Below are 13424 nucleotides of genomic sequence, written 5' to 3'. Positions count from 1 at the left end.
TGACCTCTTTACGTCACCAACTGCCTCGGCATTCTAGAAAGATGGTGTACGAAGAGCGAGACGAAGCTACATCTTTGTACACTTCATATATGGTGTACATGATAATTACACACACTAGGTGCACAATAGCGCTTTTTCTTATCAATCAATCTAAAATAATTATCAATCGAATAATCTGGGTGCTTTAATTGACTATGAGAAATCCGATCGGGTCCAATTTTAGTCAGACTAAGATGTATACATGCATCTTAAAACTCAATCATAGTCGGACTAACACAGTAATTCGGTTTTCTTGAGTTTTATGTAAACGCACTGAATGATGCCATTGACTGGCCCTGTCGTTCCCCTAACCTAAATCCAATTACGCACCTATGGGACGTTATGTATGGGTGTGTCCAACGCCAACAAGTACTGCCACAAACTGTCCTAACTGTACTAAGTAACATTTCACCACTGTTTCCAAGACTTGAATGAGCAACACTGTATGAAAAGGGATGCAGGAAAAAAGATTGAGTTAAATCAGCTTGTAACCAGTGTATATTTATTATTAAAAACAGATAACTTAAAGTTGGTCTTCAAACAAACTTTTGTCCGTGCACCTAAAGTTTATAACAGCACTTGTGCCTAGTAAAATAAAGATGAGCATGGAACCCTGATAAACTGCTAGACATGTTTTTTCAGTCCTTTGACAAGTTTGATCTCCTCTGCAGGTTTTGGTACAGGGCTGTCAGCTTGATAGAATTGACCTTGACGAGTTCCTGCATCACATCTATCAGCAGCTCAGAGCAGTGGAGAGCAACATTGCACAAGTCCTACATCAACAGCATGAGCAGGCAAGTAACAGTATTTACATTGTATTTGGCACTGTCTAATAGAGATGGAAAAAAGATCTAAATGAAGATCTAAATAAGATTTTAAAAAAGTTTAAATAAAACAAAAGATTTCATCAATATCAGTATGAGCAGTGTCAGCCTCTCCAACATCTTAAAGCATAGAACTAACCCATATTCTGTATTTTTGTAAGTGCCCACAAATCTCATGTGCAGAGCCAAACCAGCACTGATCTCTTAACGAATATGGTGTGTGGATCAAAAGCCTGGTGTATCCTCTTTATATGTGCCATAGAATCATTTTAAAAATATTGACAACATATTTATTTGACCTTTAGCCTGTGGAGCCAATCCAATGTCTCCCTAACAACATCTCGGATGACCAGCTCCACAGAAAGCAGGGCATTTCCATGGTGTCAGCTGATATGAGTCTGGTCAGCATGGTACGACAAGGCATCTTGGCCCTTCAGTTGCTGCCCCCAAACTCCAGTTCAGGTAGGTTTATTTACTACAAGTTGCCATGTAGTGTTGCACGGTAAACCGATAGTAGAAAAGGTACCGCGATACCCAGCCGTTGAGAACAATACTTTTTCACGTTTTATTAGTATCGGTACTTCATGAACTTTGTGCTACAGTGGGGCAGAGTGTCTGTGTGCAGCTTCTCTCTGCTTCTTCACAGCCTGCAGCCAGAGTGGGCGTGGTTTCACGGTGACAGACAGTCACAGAGCAGAGCGACACAGACATGTTGGACATATTTTTATGCCGAATAAAATGTGCTGTTAATCTTTTTTTGCTACTGGCACTGAACTTTTAATGAAAAATTATTATTTATTCAATAATATTTATTTATTTAATAATCTCTGAGAGCAAACAAGACAAATGAACAAAACAAGAAGACACTTGTCTTCTTGTATACAGATACAGAAGCTATAAAGCTCAGCAGTTTTTGCAAAAATATATATATATAATAAAAATAAATAAATCATTTTAATTTCCACATTCTGTCATCTAGAATTTATGCCATTACTTTTGATGATGTTTTAGTTTTTCGCCGTGGTATCGCTTCAGTATCAGTATTGAGATATTTTAGGCAGGTATCGTGCCGAAGTCATAATTTTGGTATCGCGACAACACTATTGTTATGTAGTTTCTAGATCAGTGATGGTTAAGAAGTTCCTTGCTGAGATGCTGAAGTGTTTGTTAGAACCTCTTTGAAGAAGTACAGATACCTTCTCCAAATTCTTCTAGGCCTTTGACTGACTTTTTTTCATTTGTTTGAACATAAGGGTTAGGGTTAGAAGCAGCATCCAGTTCTTATGCACCACATACCTGGAACAAACTCCAAGAAAACTGCAGGTCTGCTCCAACTCTCACCTCTTTTAAATCAAGGCTGAAGACCGTTCTGTTTGCCAGAGCCTTTCACTGAAGCAATTTTAAGGCTTTGAACTGTACTGTGACGTTTATTTGCTGGTCTTCTCTCTTTTGAACCTGTTCTCTTTTAGTCTTCCTTCCTTTCACGTAGTTTAAATGCAATTTTTAATTTCTTTTGAAACACTATTTATGCCCAGTTTGTGTTGCCTTGTGTCTGAATTGTGCTATACAAATAAACTTGCACTTCCTAAAACAAGGGGCCACTTTTATTTTTTCCTTTTTAATTTATCATTCTGAGAGTTGCTCTGACAGTATGGGTGCTAAGGTTGTTCCTGTGAGCAGTGTGTTTCCTTGCCATCTTTAGATAACTTTTGTATTTATTCAACCACAGCGCTATCTGCCATGCAAGGTGTTGACCAGCACATCAGTAGTAGTTTGGGGTTTAGTATCTTGCCCAAGGACACATCGACATGCAGACCAGGATAACTGAGACAGCGACCTTCCAATATCAATACACTAGCCCTTTTTACACAGCCTCTTCGCATTATCTCTGGAGCGGTGGTTCGGCAATTCTCCGCCGATGGTGATTCTCAGAGAGTGAAGCATCTCCACCTTCACGTGTAATTCACACAGAAAGCCGGCGCTGCGGCTCCTAAAGAGGCGTGACGGTACACGCCATGTTGACGACGTCGGTGTTTCCCCAGGTGTTCCCCTGTTAATCCAAACCCGCAGACAGTTTATATCATATGGATGCTGTTATAATATGTATCCTGACCCACCAAACATCCTGGAAAGTGACGGAGTTAAGTTTTTGCGCTGAATTACATAATTATACATAATCGCCATCAGTAAACAGGACGCTCTCTGACTCTGTCACTCGCGGGGACGGAGGCTGTTTTCTGGGGGGAAGTTCCCTGAAGTCTCAGTCCGGAGAGCTGATGGTCGCGGTGATTTATTTTCATCACAAACACTCGGTGAGTTAAAGTTTTTTGCCGGTGACAAACGCTGTTTTTTGAGCAGAAATGTGAGGAAGAGTCGGTAGGACAGGCGGAGGACGGACGCTTCTCCACGTACAGCTGTTGTATTTGTTTTCCTCATATAAGTTGCCAAAGACAGTTACAGTTACTACGTTACTTTTATTCGGTCCTATAACCATGCTTTGTGGGGCATTTCTCTGTATTTAGTTGAGTGAAGGACCTGTTTAGTTATCAGACTGTCAGACCGACACGCTCTCGCTCCGCATCTCCGGATTATCCGTTCAGACTGGGACGGCTCACCAATAATGCGGCCCTGATACTACCTCCAGAGACAGATCAGCACCGGAGTGAAATTTCCCCCCGCTCGGCATCTGAAATTTTCACACGGGAGGGCAGTGTGAAAGAGGCTACTGGCTCTACCCCTGAGCCACAGCCACCCCACATTCAGTTTATACCTCCAGAAAACTAACCATTTGTTGTTTAAAGTGTGTAAACATTAATCAAAGATAAATGGAAAAAAGAAATGAATTGTTTACACTATAGATGCTCTTCTTGTGACTTCATCACACTTAGTAATCAAACTTTTGTGTATTTCAGGTATCATTATTATCACAGATGGAGTAACTAGTGTTCCTGATGTTGCTGTGTGTGAGACCCTCCTGAACCAGCTAAGGAGTGGAACCATTGCCTGCTCTTTTGTGCAGGTAAAGAAAATAACATCTGGATGTTTGCAGCTCTGACCTTTTTGTTCGTTAGTCATGGAACTTCCTTTTTCAAATGGAATGCCAAAAATAATCATGACACACTGTTGTCAGTAGTTCATACTGTGTGCTTACAGTTATATGATTTGTGGGTTTGTTTTGTTTTCGTTTTGTCCTTTCCTTTCCTTTAGACAAACTTGGAGTTGTTTAAGAAAAAATGCAAACCAATTATTCTGTTTTTAATTGTAGCACTGGATTTACCCTCAACTGCTGTTGCAGCTGTGACATTACATAAGTGACAGAGAAAGTCACAGATTTTAAGGATAATGTTAGAATCATGAACATAAAGATAGAATAATTAGGTTACTCTGTGTTACTCTTTGTTCCATATATCCTGATTTTAAGTATCAGGGGGATGGATTTCGTAACTACGATACTTGTGTTTGTCCTTTTCTAGGTTGGCGGTGCATACTCCTATGACTGCAGCTTTGGCTACATCCCCAACGTAGAGCTGATGAAGTTCATCTCATTGGCCACCTTTGGTTCATACCTACCCACCTGTCCTGAGGTGGACCTGAATAGCCAGGAGATGAACGCCTACCACAAGGCCTTCTTAACGTACTCCTTCCTTAAGACCCCTGAATCTATGAACTCAGAGTATTTCTGTGGTGAGTCTTGAAATTGAGTCTGTTTTGAGGTTATTACTTCGAGGGATGCAACAAAAAGTTATTTTCATCATCGATTAAGCTGAAGATTTTTTTCTAGATTAATCAAATAACCTTTTGGTCTTTCAAATGTCATAAAATAGTGAAACATGTCAGAATCAGCTTCATCTTACATTTGAAAGACCAAACAATCCATCCATCCATCCATCCATTTTCCTCCGCTTATCCGGGCCGGGTCGTAGGTGCAGCTGTCTGAGCAGTGACACTCAGACTTCCCTCTCCCTGGACACTTCCTCCAGCTCCTCCGGGAGGATCCCAAGGCAATCCCAGGTCAGCCGAGTGACAAAGTCACTCCAGCGTGTCCTGGGTCTTCCTCCGGGTCTCCTCCCGGTGGGGCATGCAAGGCACACCTCCCGAGGAAGGCGTCCTGGGGGCATCTGATACGGATGACCTAGCCAACTCAGCTGGCTCCTCTCAATGTGGAGGTGCAGCGGCTCTACTCCAAGCTCCTCTCAGGTGAGAGAGCTCCTTACCCTATCTCTAAGGGAGCGCCCCGCCACCCTGCGGAGGAAACTCATTTTGGTCGCTTGCCTTTCTGCTCAGCTCTCTCTTCACCACGACAGAACGATACAACTACCGCATTACTGCTGCCTCTGCACCAATCTGCCTGTCAATCTCGCGCTCCATCCTTCCCTCACTCGTGAACACGACCCCAAGATACTTGAACTCCTCCACTTGAGGCAGGAACTCTACCCCAACCCGGAGGGAGCAAGCCACCTTTTTCCGCTCGAGAACCATGGCCTCAGACTTGGAGGTGCTGATTCTCATCCCAGCTGCTTCAAACTCAGTTGCAAACTGCCCCAGGACATGCTGAAGGTCCTGGCTTGAAGCAGCCACCAAGACAACATCGTCTGCGAAAAGCAGAGATGAAATCAAGTGGCTCCTGAACCAGACCCCCTCTGGCCCCTAACCGTGCCTAGAAATTCTGTCTATAAAAATAATGAACAGAACCGGTGACAAAGGGCAGCCCTGCCGGAGTCCAACATGCACTGGGAACAGGTCTGACTTACTGCCGGCAATGCGAACCAGGCTCCGGCTCCGGCCATACAGGGACCACACAGCCCTTGGCAGAGAGCCTCCGACCCTGTACTCCCTTCGGCTTGAGTGATGAATGAATCAACCTCTGAGTCCCCAGCATCTGCTTCCTCTATGGAAGGCGTGTCAGTGGGATAGAGGAGATCCTCGAAGTATTCCTTCCACTACCCGACGATATCCCCAGCTGAGGTCAACAGCTCCCCACCTCCACCGTAAACAGTGTTGGTGGAGGGCTTCTCCCCCTTCCTGAGGCGCCGGATGGTTTGCCAGAATTTCCTCGAGGCCGACCGGTAGTCCTCCTCCATGGCCTCCCCAAACTTTTCCCAGACCCGAGCCTTTGCTTCCGCGACCGCCCTTGTTGCCGCTAGCTTGGCCTGCCAGTACCCGTCAGCTGCCTCAGGAGTCCCCTGAGCCAATCAGTCTTGAGAGGAGGTTCATGTTGCACTTTCGGGCTGTGCCCGGCCGGGTCCCGTGGTCAAAGACCCGGCCAGCGAAAAGGCGCTCGCCTGAAAGCCCCAACCCCAGGCCTGGCTCCAGAGTGGGGCCCCGGTAACACCATTCCGGACATGTGAACATCCTTGTTTTGATATTTTTCATCAGGGGCATTGGAACCGCTCTTAGTCTGACCCGTCACCTAGGACCTGTTTGCCTTGGGAGACCCTACCAGGGGCACCCCTCCACCACGGTAAGTTGGCGGTTCAGAGGAGGAGGAGAAGGAGGAGAAGGAGGAAGACCAAACAACTATTTGATTAATCTAGAAAATATCAATCAAAGTCCAAGGTGATATCTTTATTGAGTCTCAAACCCAAAGATAGTGAGTTTAATGTGATATAGAGAGAAAAGCAGGAAAGCCTGAAAACCAGCATTTTCTGACATTTTTGCTTGAAAAATTAATTAAAGGATTGATCTATTATTAAAATAAACAGTGGTAAAAAAAAATGCAACACAATTTATTTTTTATTATTAATAGAAAATATATATTATATGCCAATAAAGTACATTTTGATGTTTTCAAACAAAAAAGGGGCCGAACACTGAGCCTTGGAGAGCTGCAAAGCCTTCAACAATTTTGGATTGGTGGCGATGGATGATGACTGTGATGGTTAAGATGATGATCAAAATAAGAAGGTTTATATACTAACCACTCAACTGTTTTGTAGTCTCTCAGCACAAACTGTTCAATGAGCACCTTGTGTCAGCCAGTGGTAACCCCGCTCTGGTCATGAGGAGGAAGAAGCACACAGAGAAGGAAGTCCATGCTCATTTAATCAGTGTGGTGTCCGTGCGACTGAGAGAGGGCTACACCATCAGAGAAATCAGCCTAACAAAAGGTATTGTCTCCCTTTACAAAAGTCTCTCATATTTGAAAAAGTATGGTTCAGTGTTAGACCTTGATCCTTGTGAGGGTAAAGCTCCTGGTGTCTTAAGGTGGGACTCAGCTGGAGGTGAAGCTGGTGCTGTTGTGGAAACACAACATGCATATCGAGTACCTGGCAGCCGCCTCTTGGCCATTGGACCATACTAAGAGAACCACCCGTGTGGAGGTGACGATGGAGGGAAGCTATGACATCCTGCATGACATCAGCTGCACCCAGAGAAAACCCATCGCCAGCCCATACCGCACCTCTGTCATCCGACGCTTCTGGAACACACTGCAGAGGTAAACCTGTCTGGAGTTGATGGATTGATTGATAGGCTTTAATGTTTGATGTGGTGTTACCTAACTACATGTAATGTGTGTCCTTCCAGCATCAACCAAACTGATCAGATGTTGGTGCACCTCCAGTCGTTTAACTCAGTTCCTGAGAACTACATGATTCCTGAGAGCACCAAAAATGGAGTTCCTCTGTTTTACATCCCACCAGGCTCTACTACTCCGGTACTGTGCAGTCTGTTACCACCAGGAGGTGCCAAAATGTGGCACTTGCCACTTCATATAAAGTAACCAAAACAGAATGAGCAATAACCGTCAAAAGATGAACTAAATCAAAGTTGACAGCTTGATTTGCAGAGGTTGCTACTGTTATTAAACTCTTAAAAGTAGATCTGATAAATCCATGTTGGTTTTATTCCTTTGAACAATTAATGTTGTTCAAGGACCTTCATTTAAAAATGTTAACCTTTATTTATTCAGGGGGAGTTCACTGAGAGCAATGCTCACATCCTGATCACACTCACACAGTTACACTGCTCCATGAACAATACCAACACCGCCATATCAGATTATGCATCACAAAAATGCTACAGATTATGTGTTATCTGTAATACCTGATCCAATGCATAAAGCTGAAAGAGAGGAAACTCTTTCCTGGAGGTTCATAGGTCTACATTTAAGATGGTAAGATAACCCTACCACATCCTATGAATTACCAGGTAAGTAAGTAGCTGATATTTAAAGTGTGCTGATTTTATGATATTTAAGATTGTAAGAAGGGCTGCAACGATTACTCAAGTAACTCGAATAATTCTATTACAAAAAATGATCGAGAAAAACTCTCTGCCTTTAGGCTTCGTTTAATTCCTATCATTCCTATCAGTTGCATTACATTCAACCCTAAGTCACTGTTATGTTCTCTGCCTCCACCACAGCAGAGTTGATTCTGTAGTACCAACCTTCCTTATAACAAAGATGATATAAACGTGATCTCATGAACCCTGCTGCCTCACAAGGTAAGGGTCTCCTGATGGTAAAGGAATAGATCACAATTCATTTTAATTGAAGTATTTGACTGAAGCTACAAATGGACACCAAACAATTTGCGCTGCATGATAAATGTGACACGCTTGAACTGGCTTCAACTTTCACTAACCGCTTGGCAACAATTTAGAAGGCCACACTGTTTTGTCATATCTCTGAACGCAACCAGTGCAATCAACACCAAAAATATCTTTTCTGGAACCAACACAGAAAAGAAAGAAAACACCTAGGACATAGAGGGTCCCCTCCACTCATATCACTGGCACTGTATCAGGCATGTCAGCCCCAATGTTACTGGACAATCTCTCATGGCTCAGGGGATCAAGCAGAGAAACGGAATGTAATTGCTTTGCACACCGGATCTGAACAAACTTCCAAAGGATAATAGATTTGCACCACTTTTTGATTTCAGGTTAAAAATCTGGGTTTGTTGACAATAAGCAAAATAAACAACACCATCCTTTTAAACACCAAAAATCCATAGACAGTAATTCAATGAGTTATAGTCTCTATGTATTCCCCATTGCTAATCCGTCTTCTCCAGTTTGTCCCAAACTTTTCTTGTGTTAGTTACTTTGTTAAGATGAATGATCTCTGTTTTTTCCAGGTCCTGTCATTACAGCACAGTGGATCCAAAGACTCCTCTCAGTCCCAGTTTGCTTCCTACTGGAAGCCCATCCTTTCTATGGATGCCAATTTCTGGCAAAGATGGCTGCACATGCATCGCATTACTATCATCCTTGAACATGACATGTGAGAAATGAGTGTGTGTGTCTGTGTCTGTGTGTGTCTGTGTGTCTGTGTGTGTGTGTTTTGCTTTTTTATCTGCTATTTGTTTGGCCTAATTTATTCTGGGCTGTCAGTCCTTCACTACACCAATGATTTTGTCCTTCCAGGCCTGTCCCTAAACACCTGCACACAGCTGGAAACAATGGGCGATACAGCACCATTCAGTGTCGTATCTCCCACTCCGCTCTCACATCACTGCTTAGGGACTGGAGCAGCTTTGTGCTGGTTGAGGGGTACTCATATGTTAAACTTATATACAGGTGAGAATGGATGCGGAAAATTTGAAATTATCAGTTAACGATAATATTGATACCAGTTTTGTTTTATGTAGAGTAATGTACACATTAATGGACTTTCTATGTATTGTGCTGTTCCATAAAAAATATATAGTTGTTATATATTTTTTTTGTATACCTGCTCAGGGACATCAGATGCAAATTCGCTGCAATCTAACTGTGGTGCAGTTACTTTAAATTGTGCACTTTCACTGTAAAAATCAGAATATAAATAAATGATACAGTTGAAATAAAACAACTATTTTAGATGTTAACTACCATAGAAAATATATATTGCCGGTGTTTAGAATCTTCAGGTTTGATCATTTTTATAATCAACTGTGTTTATTTTGCTCACTACTCATTTCCTCCATCAGACTAAGGCCTAAGCATACAACTTGTCACAGTTCAAAAAGGTTGGGTAAAACTGCCTAAAGTCACAGTCGATTTGCTCTTTAAAATGAGAAATCTTTGTTAAACCTCTTATTTTATGAAAAAATATGTTCCTGAATAAAGTAAGATTCAAAGAATTTTGTGTCCACAGCTCCTCTGACCAGCCTCCCACATCCTTCTACCTTGTCCGTCTCATCTCCAAGACGCCTTGCATGGTGCTGCGACTGGGCTTCCCTATTGGTACACCAGCCCATGTTAGGAACAAGGTACTCACAGTCAAATGAACAGGTTATTTAATTGACATGGCATGTCATTGTCAGTGTCATGTAATTTGGGAGGTGATCTGTTAGATTGCTTTACACTTTAAGGGAGTAAAAATGTGACTCCAGGCTGTCACCTCTTTGTCTTTTTCAGTTTGTATTCATTGTGCCTCATAGGTCCCACATAGTCGTATTTCTTCTTCTTCTGCTTGCCAATAGTGCAGATAATAATATTACAGTAGGTATAAATGTTGTGTAGGGATAATTGTATTGGAAGATGTATTAATGATCAGTGTGGAGTAACATTACTTTTAAAAACTGATTACCTAACAAGATCACTGCCATTAAAAAACAACTTATGTTACTGTGTTATCTACTGAGAAAAGTATTTGAGTACCATTGAGTATCAGCTAGCTATGCATGCGCACTGACAGAACTGTATGTTGCTGGCATGCAGCCACCTGAAGGAGAGCTACAGATACAGTGCAAATGCTTTAGGGATTCTATTTTATTTGGTGGCTACAGAAGGAAAGGCTGAGATAGCAATTTTCTCCAGTAACTGTGTACTTTTATGAAAAACTAACTTAATAATGGATTACTTGAATTGCAGAGGTACCAAGTTTAGTTACTGATTACAACAAAAAGTAATAATTCTGTCATATGTATTCATTTATTTATTCATTTCATATTTTTGGTAATTTACAGAGAATTTTAAATTTTAAAATAAATTAAATGTGCCAATGATTTAACATTAATCAAGTAAATTAGAAACCTAAAAACTTAACTTGGGTCAGAACCTTAATCACTTAACAATATAATAACATCCATATGATTATAAACTGTCCGCGGGTTTAGATTGACAGGGGGGACACCGGGAAATGCCTATTTAGGAGACGCAGCGCCGGCTTTCTGTGTGAATAACACGCCCTTACGCTCTGTGTGAATCACCATCGGCATCATGCTATGAACAAAGTTTGATTGTCACAACTTTCTATAATTGCCAAAATTGATCCTTCAAGTTATTGTATATACATTTTTGAACCAGCAGATTTGGACACATTTTCAAAAGACCTATAATAAATTAATTATTGAAACAAACTTCTTGAATGGTTTCATGACAAAGTAGAATGTGCTCCTGTCATTCCATCACTGAAATATCAGAGCTGTAGAACTAACTGGAACTCAAGACTGCCATGATGAACATCTTTACAAGTGTATGTAAACTTTAGACAATGAATATATACGTAAATAATTATGTATAATTATTATATAACTATGTTCCACCTATTTTCTTAATAAACAGAAAATACAGTGAGTGGTTGTGCTGCACCTCATAGTTTTGGCGCTACCTTTGATTTGAAGTGCTTAATGCAATATTAATAGGGAGTTTTGGGTTAAATCAGAAGTAATTAATGATTATCAGGGATAATTATGAATTCTGGTAAATAATAAGATCCAATTTACATTAGATCACCTTGGGGCAACACCCTTGAAGAAGGGAAAAGATGGCAAATTCAACAAATCTGTCTCTTAAAAACATACTAAACTGCATGCGTGCGAGATGTTATAGAAGATGGTTGGCTGCATGCAAAGACCCTGAGTCTGTGTGACGCATAATTCAACTAACTTTAAATTAACTGTGTAGCAAACAAACTACCAATAACCTGACTACACAGGGCTCATAATATCACCCAAACAGTGAACAAACACCTACATTGAACACATGTGCATTACATCAACCAGAGTTAAAAGTCCTGTGCTCGGCCTTGCTATGCTATGCTGTGTGCTATCTAGGCCCATTTCAACGTTACCAGTGAGGTGTCTGGACTGCAACACATTCTGGCCTTTAATTCAACTCAGTTTAAATTTAACCTGCTCCTCCTTGTGTAAGTTAAGGAATGTAGACAATACGGGGCTCACAGCTCCAAGGGACCTTGGAGGCAGCATTCAGCTGTGTGTGTGTGTCAAAGGTTAGCAATAGACAAGGCCACTATAGGGACTAAAACAGAGCCTGACTCCTATGTCAGGTGGAGGAAGATATCTAAACGTGTACATCTCCAGAAAAGGATAGAGAGATCATTTAGGTAATTTTGGAGCACAAGACCCAAGGAGGGACCGTAACAGATTTAGCCATTTATGGGAGATGAGCAGGGAGATAAACCACCTCCTTTTTATGTCGATTGGATAGATGGACCCTCAACCCACCACAGTGACCAATTAGGAGTAGGCAGGTACAGCCCAAGGGACTTTAAGAAGGCCCCTACGAGTAGAGATGGGAGGGGGGCACTTGGAAAACCTCCTAAGAGCAAAGGCGGAGGTTTGATGGGGCAGAGGGCAAAGCATATTGGCATTGTTTTGTCCACAGAATTGATAATATCAGAATGCAGCTGCTTCTGATCCGGACTCAAGGCGCTAGATTCTGTTTTAATAAAGATTGCTTCATCCTTCCACCCAGCCTTGCTTCCGCAGAATCATTTATGAACAAACTACACGCCGACACCTTTGAGAAGAGAAACCCAGAAACTACACCAGTCTTTGTAAAAAAGGTGCTGGTGGTTCCTTGACTGATGAGCCAAGCAGGAGAACATTTTACTTCCAATGTTGAACAATGCTGTTCTTGCCGTGCAAGGTCTGACATAGGAAGAGGACAGAGGAAACTGATCACTAGGCCTGTCTCAATATCAAATTTTGCTGGACAATAAGTTGTCCCAGAAATTATTGCGATAAACGATAATATTGTCGTTTGATCCTTGAGATGTTGTTGTAGGAGGCCTCTGATGCAGAAATGAAAGGTTTTTTTTTTTTTTTATGTTTATGTACGTTTTTAGAGAAATGTTGTAATATGGCAACATTAGGCTAGTCTGGAGCAGAATTTCTGTACATGAACTCATGTTCTCTGAACAACAATTCAGAACAACTAAGGGTTCATTTGTGGGGTTGATTGCTTACGTATCCCCATAAAGGTATATAACATTAATAATAATCACACATTAGTCATATTTTTATAAAGAAATATATTTAAAAAAAAACAGACAGTTTTTTCTTGCGACTTCTTCATTCTTTTTTTTCTTTTTCTTTCTTTTTTTTATGACTTGCATTTTTTTTTATTTTGTCTTTTTCAGATCCGTACCAGCATACATACAAAATGCCAACAGAGAACATATTCTCCCACCCGCCCCCACCCACCCGTAACAAGGAGTTATTATCTATCCATATAGTGGCTATACATATCTCAAGAAAACTCATGAACATGATCATAGAGAGATCCTTCATGTTATAATAAAAAGTATAAATCTTAAAAAAGAAAATAGTACTAAGGAAAACTTTTATAAGAAAATAAATGATAATCACATAATCGTCACATCTCCAT

At 41.4% G+C, this 13424-nt stretch overlaps 1 protein-coding gene across 4 annotated transcripts in view; it reads left to right on the top strand.

The window, feature by feature from the left end:
- The window catches only part of szt2 (SZT2 subunit of KICSTOR complex), a 221147-nt gene that overhangs the window by 13237 nt on the left and 194486 nt on the right, over positions 1–13424 (top strand). For all 4 annotated transcript variants that reach the window (XM_030433927.1, XM_030433928.1, XM_030433929.1 and 1 more), the window contains exons 5-14: positions 711–833; positions 1169–1325; positions 3776–3882; positions 4337–4547; positions 6800–6970; positions 7068–7299; positions 7389–7518; positions 8945–9090; positions 9234–9386; positions 9946–10060. In XM_030433927.1, the coding sequence (XP_030289787.1) occupies positions 711–833; positions 1169–1325; positions 3776–3882; positions 4337–4547; positions 6800–6970; positions 7068–7299; positions 7389–7518; positions 8945–9090; positions 9234–9386; positions 9946–10060 (1545 nt within the window). The remainder of the gene's footprint in view (positions 1–710; positions 834–1168; positions 1326–3775; positions 3883–4336; positions 4548–6799; positions 6971–7067; positions 7300–7388; positions 7519–8944; positions 9091–9233; positions 9387–9945; positions 10061–13424) is intronic.

This window comes from Sparus aurata, chromosome 11 (genome assembly GCF_900880675.1).
Source record: "Sparus aurata chromosome 11, fSpaAur1.1, whole genome shotgun sequence".
Classification (NCBI taxonomy): domain Eukaryota; kingdom Metazoa; phylum Chordata; class Actinopteri; order Spariformes; family Sparidae; genus Sparus; species Sparus aurata.
This window is presented reverse-complemented; position numbering and strand designations above follow the sequence as displayed.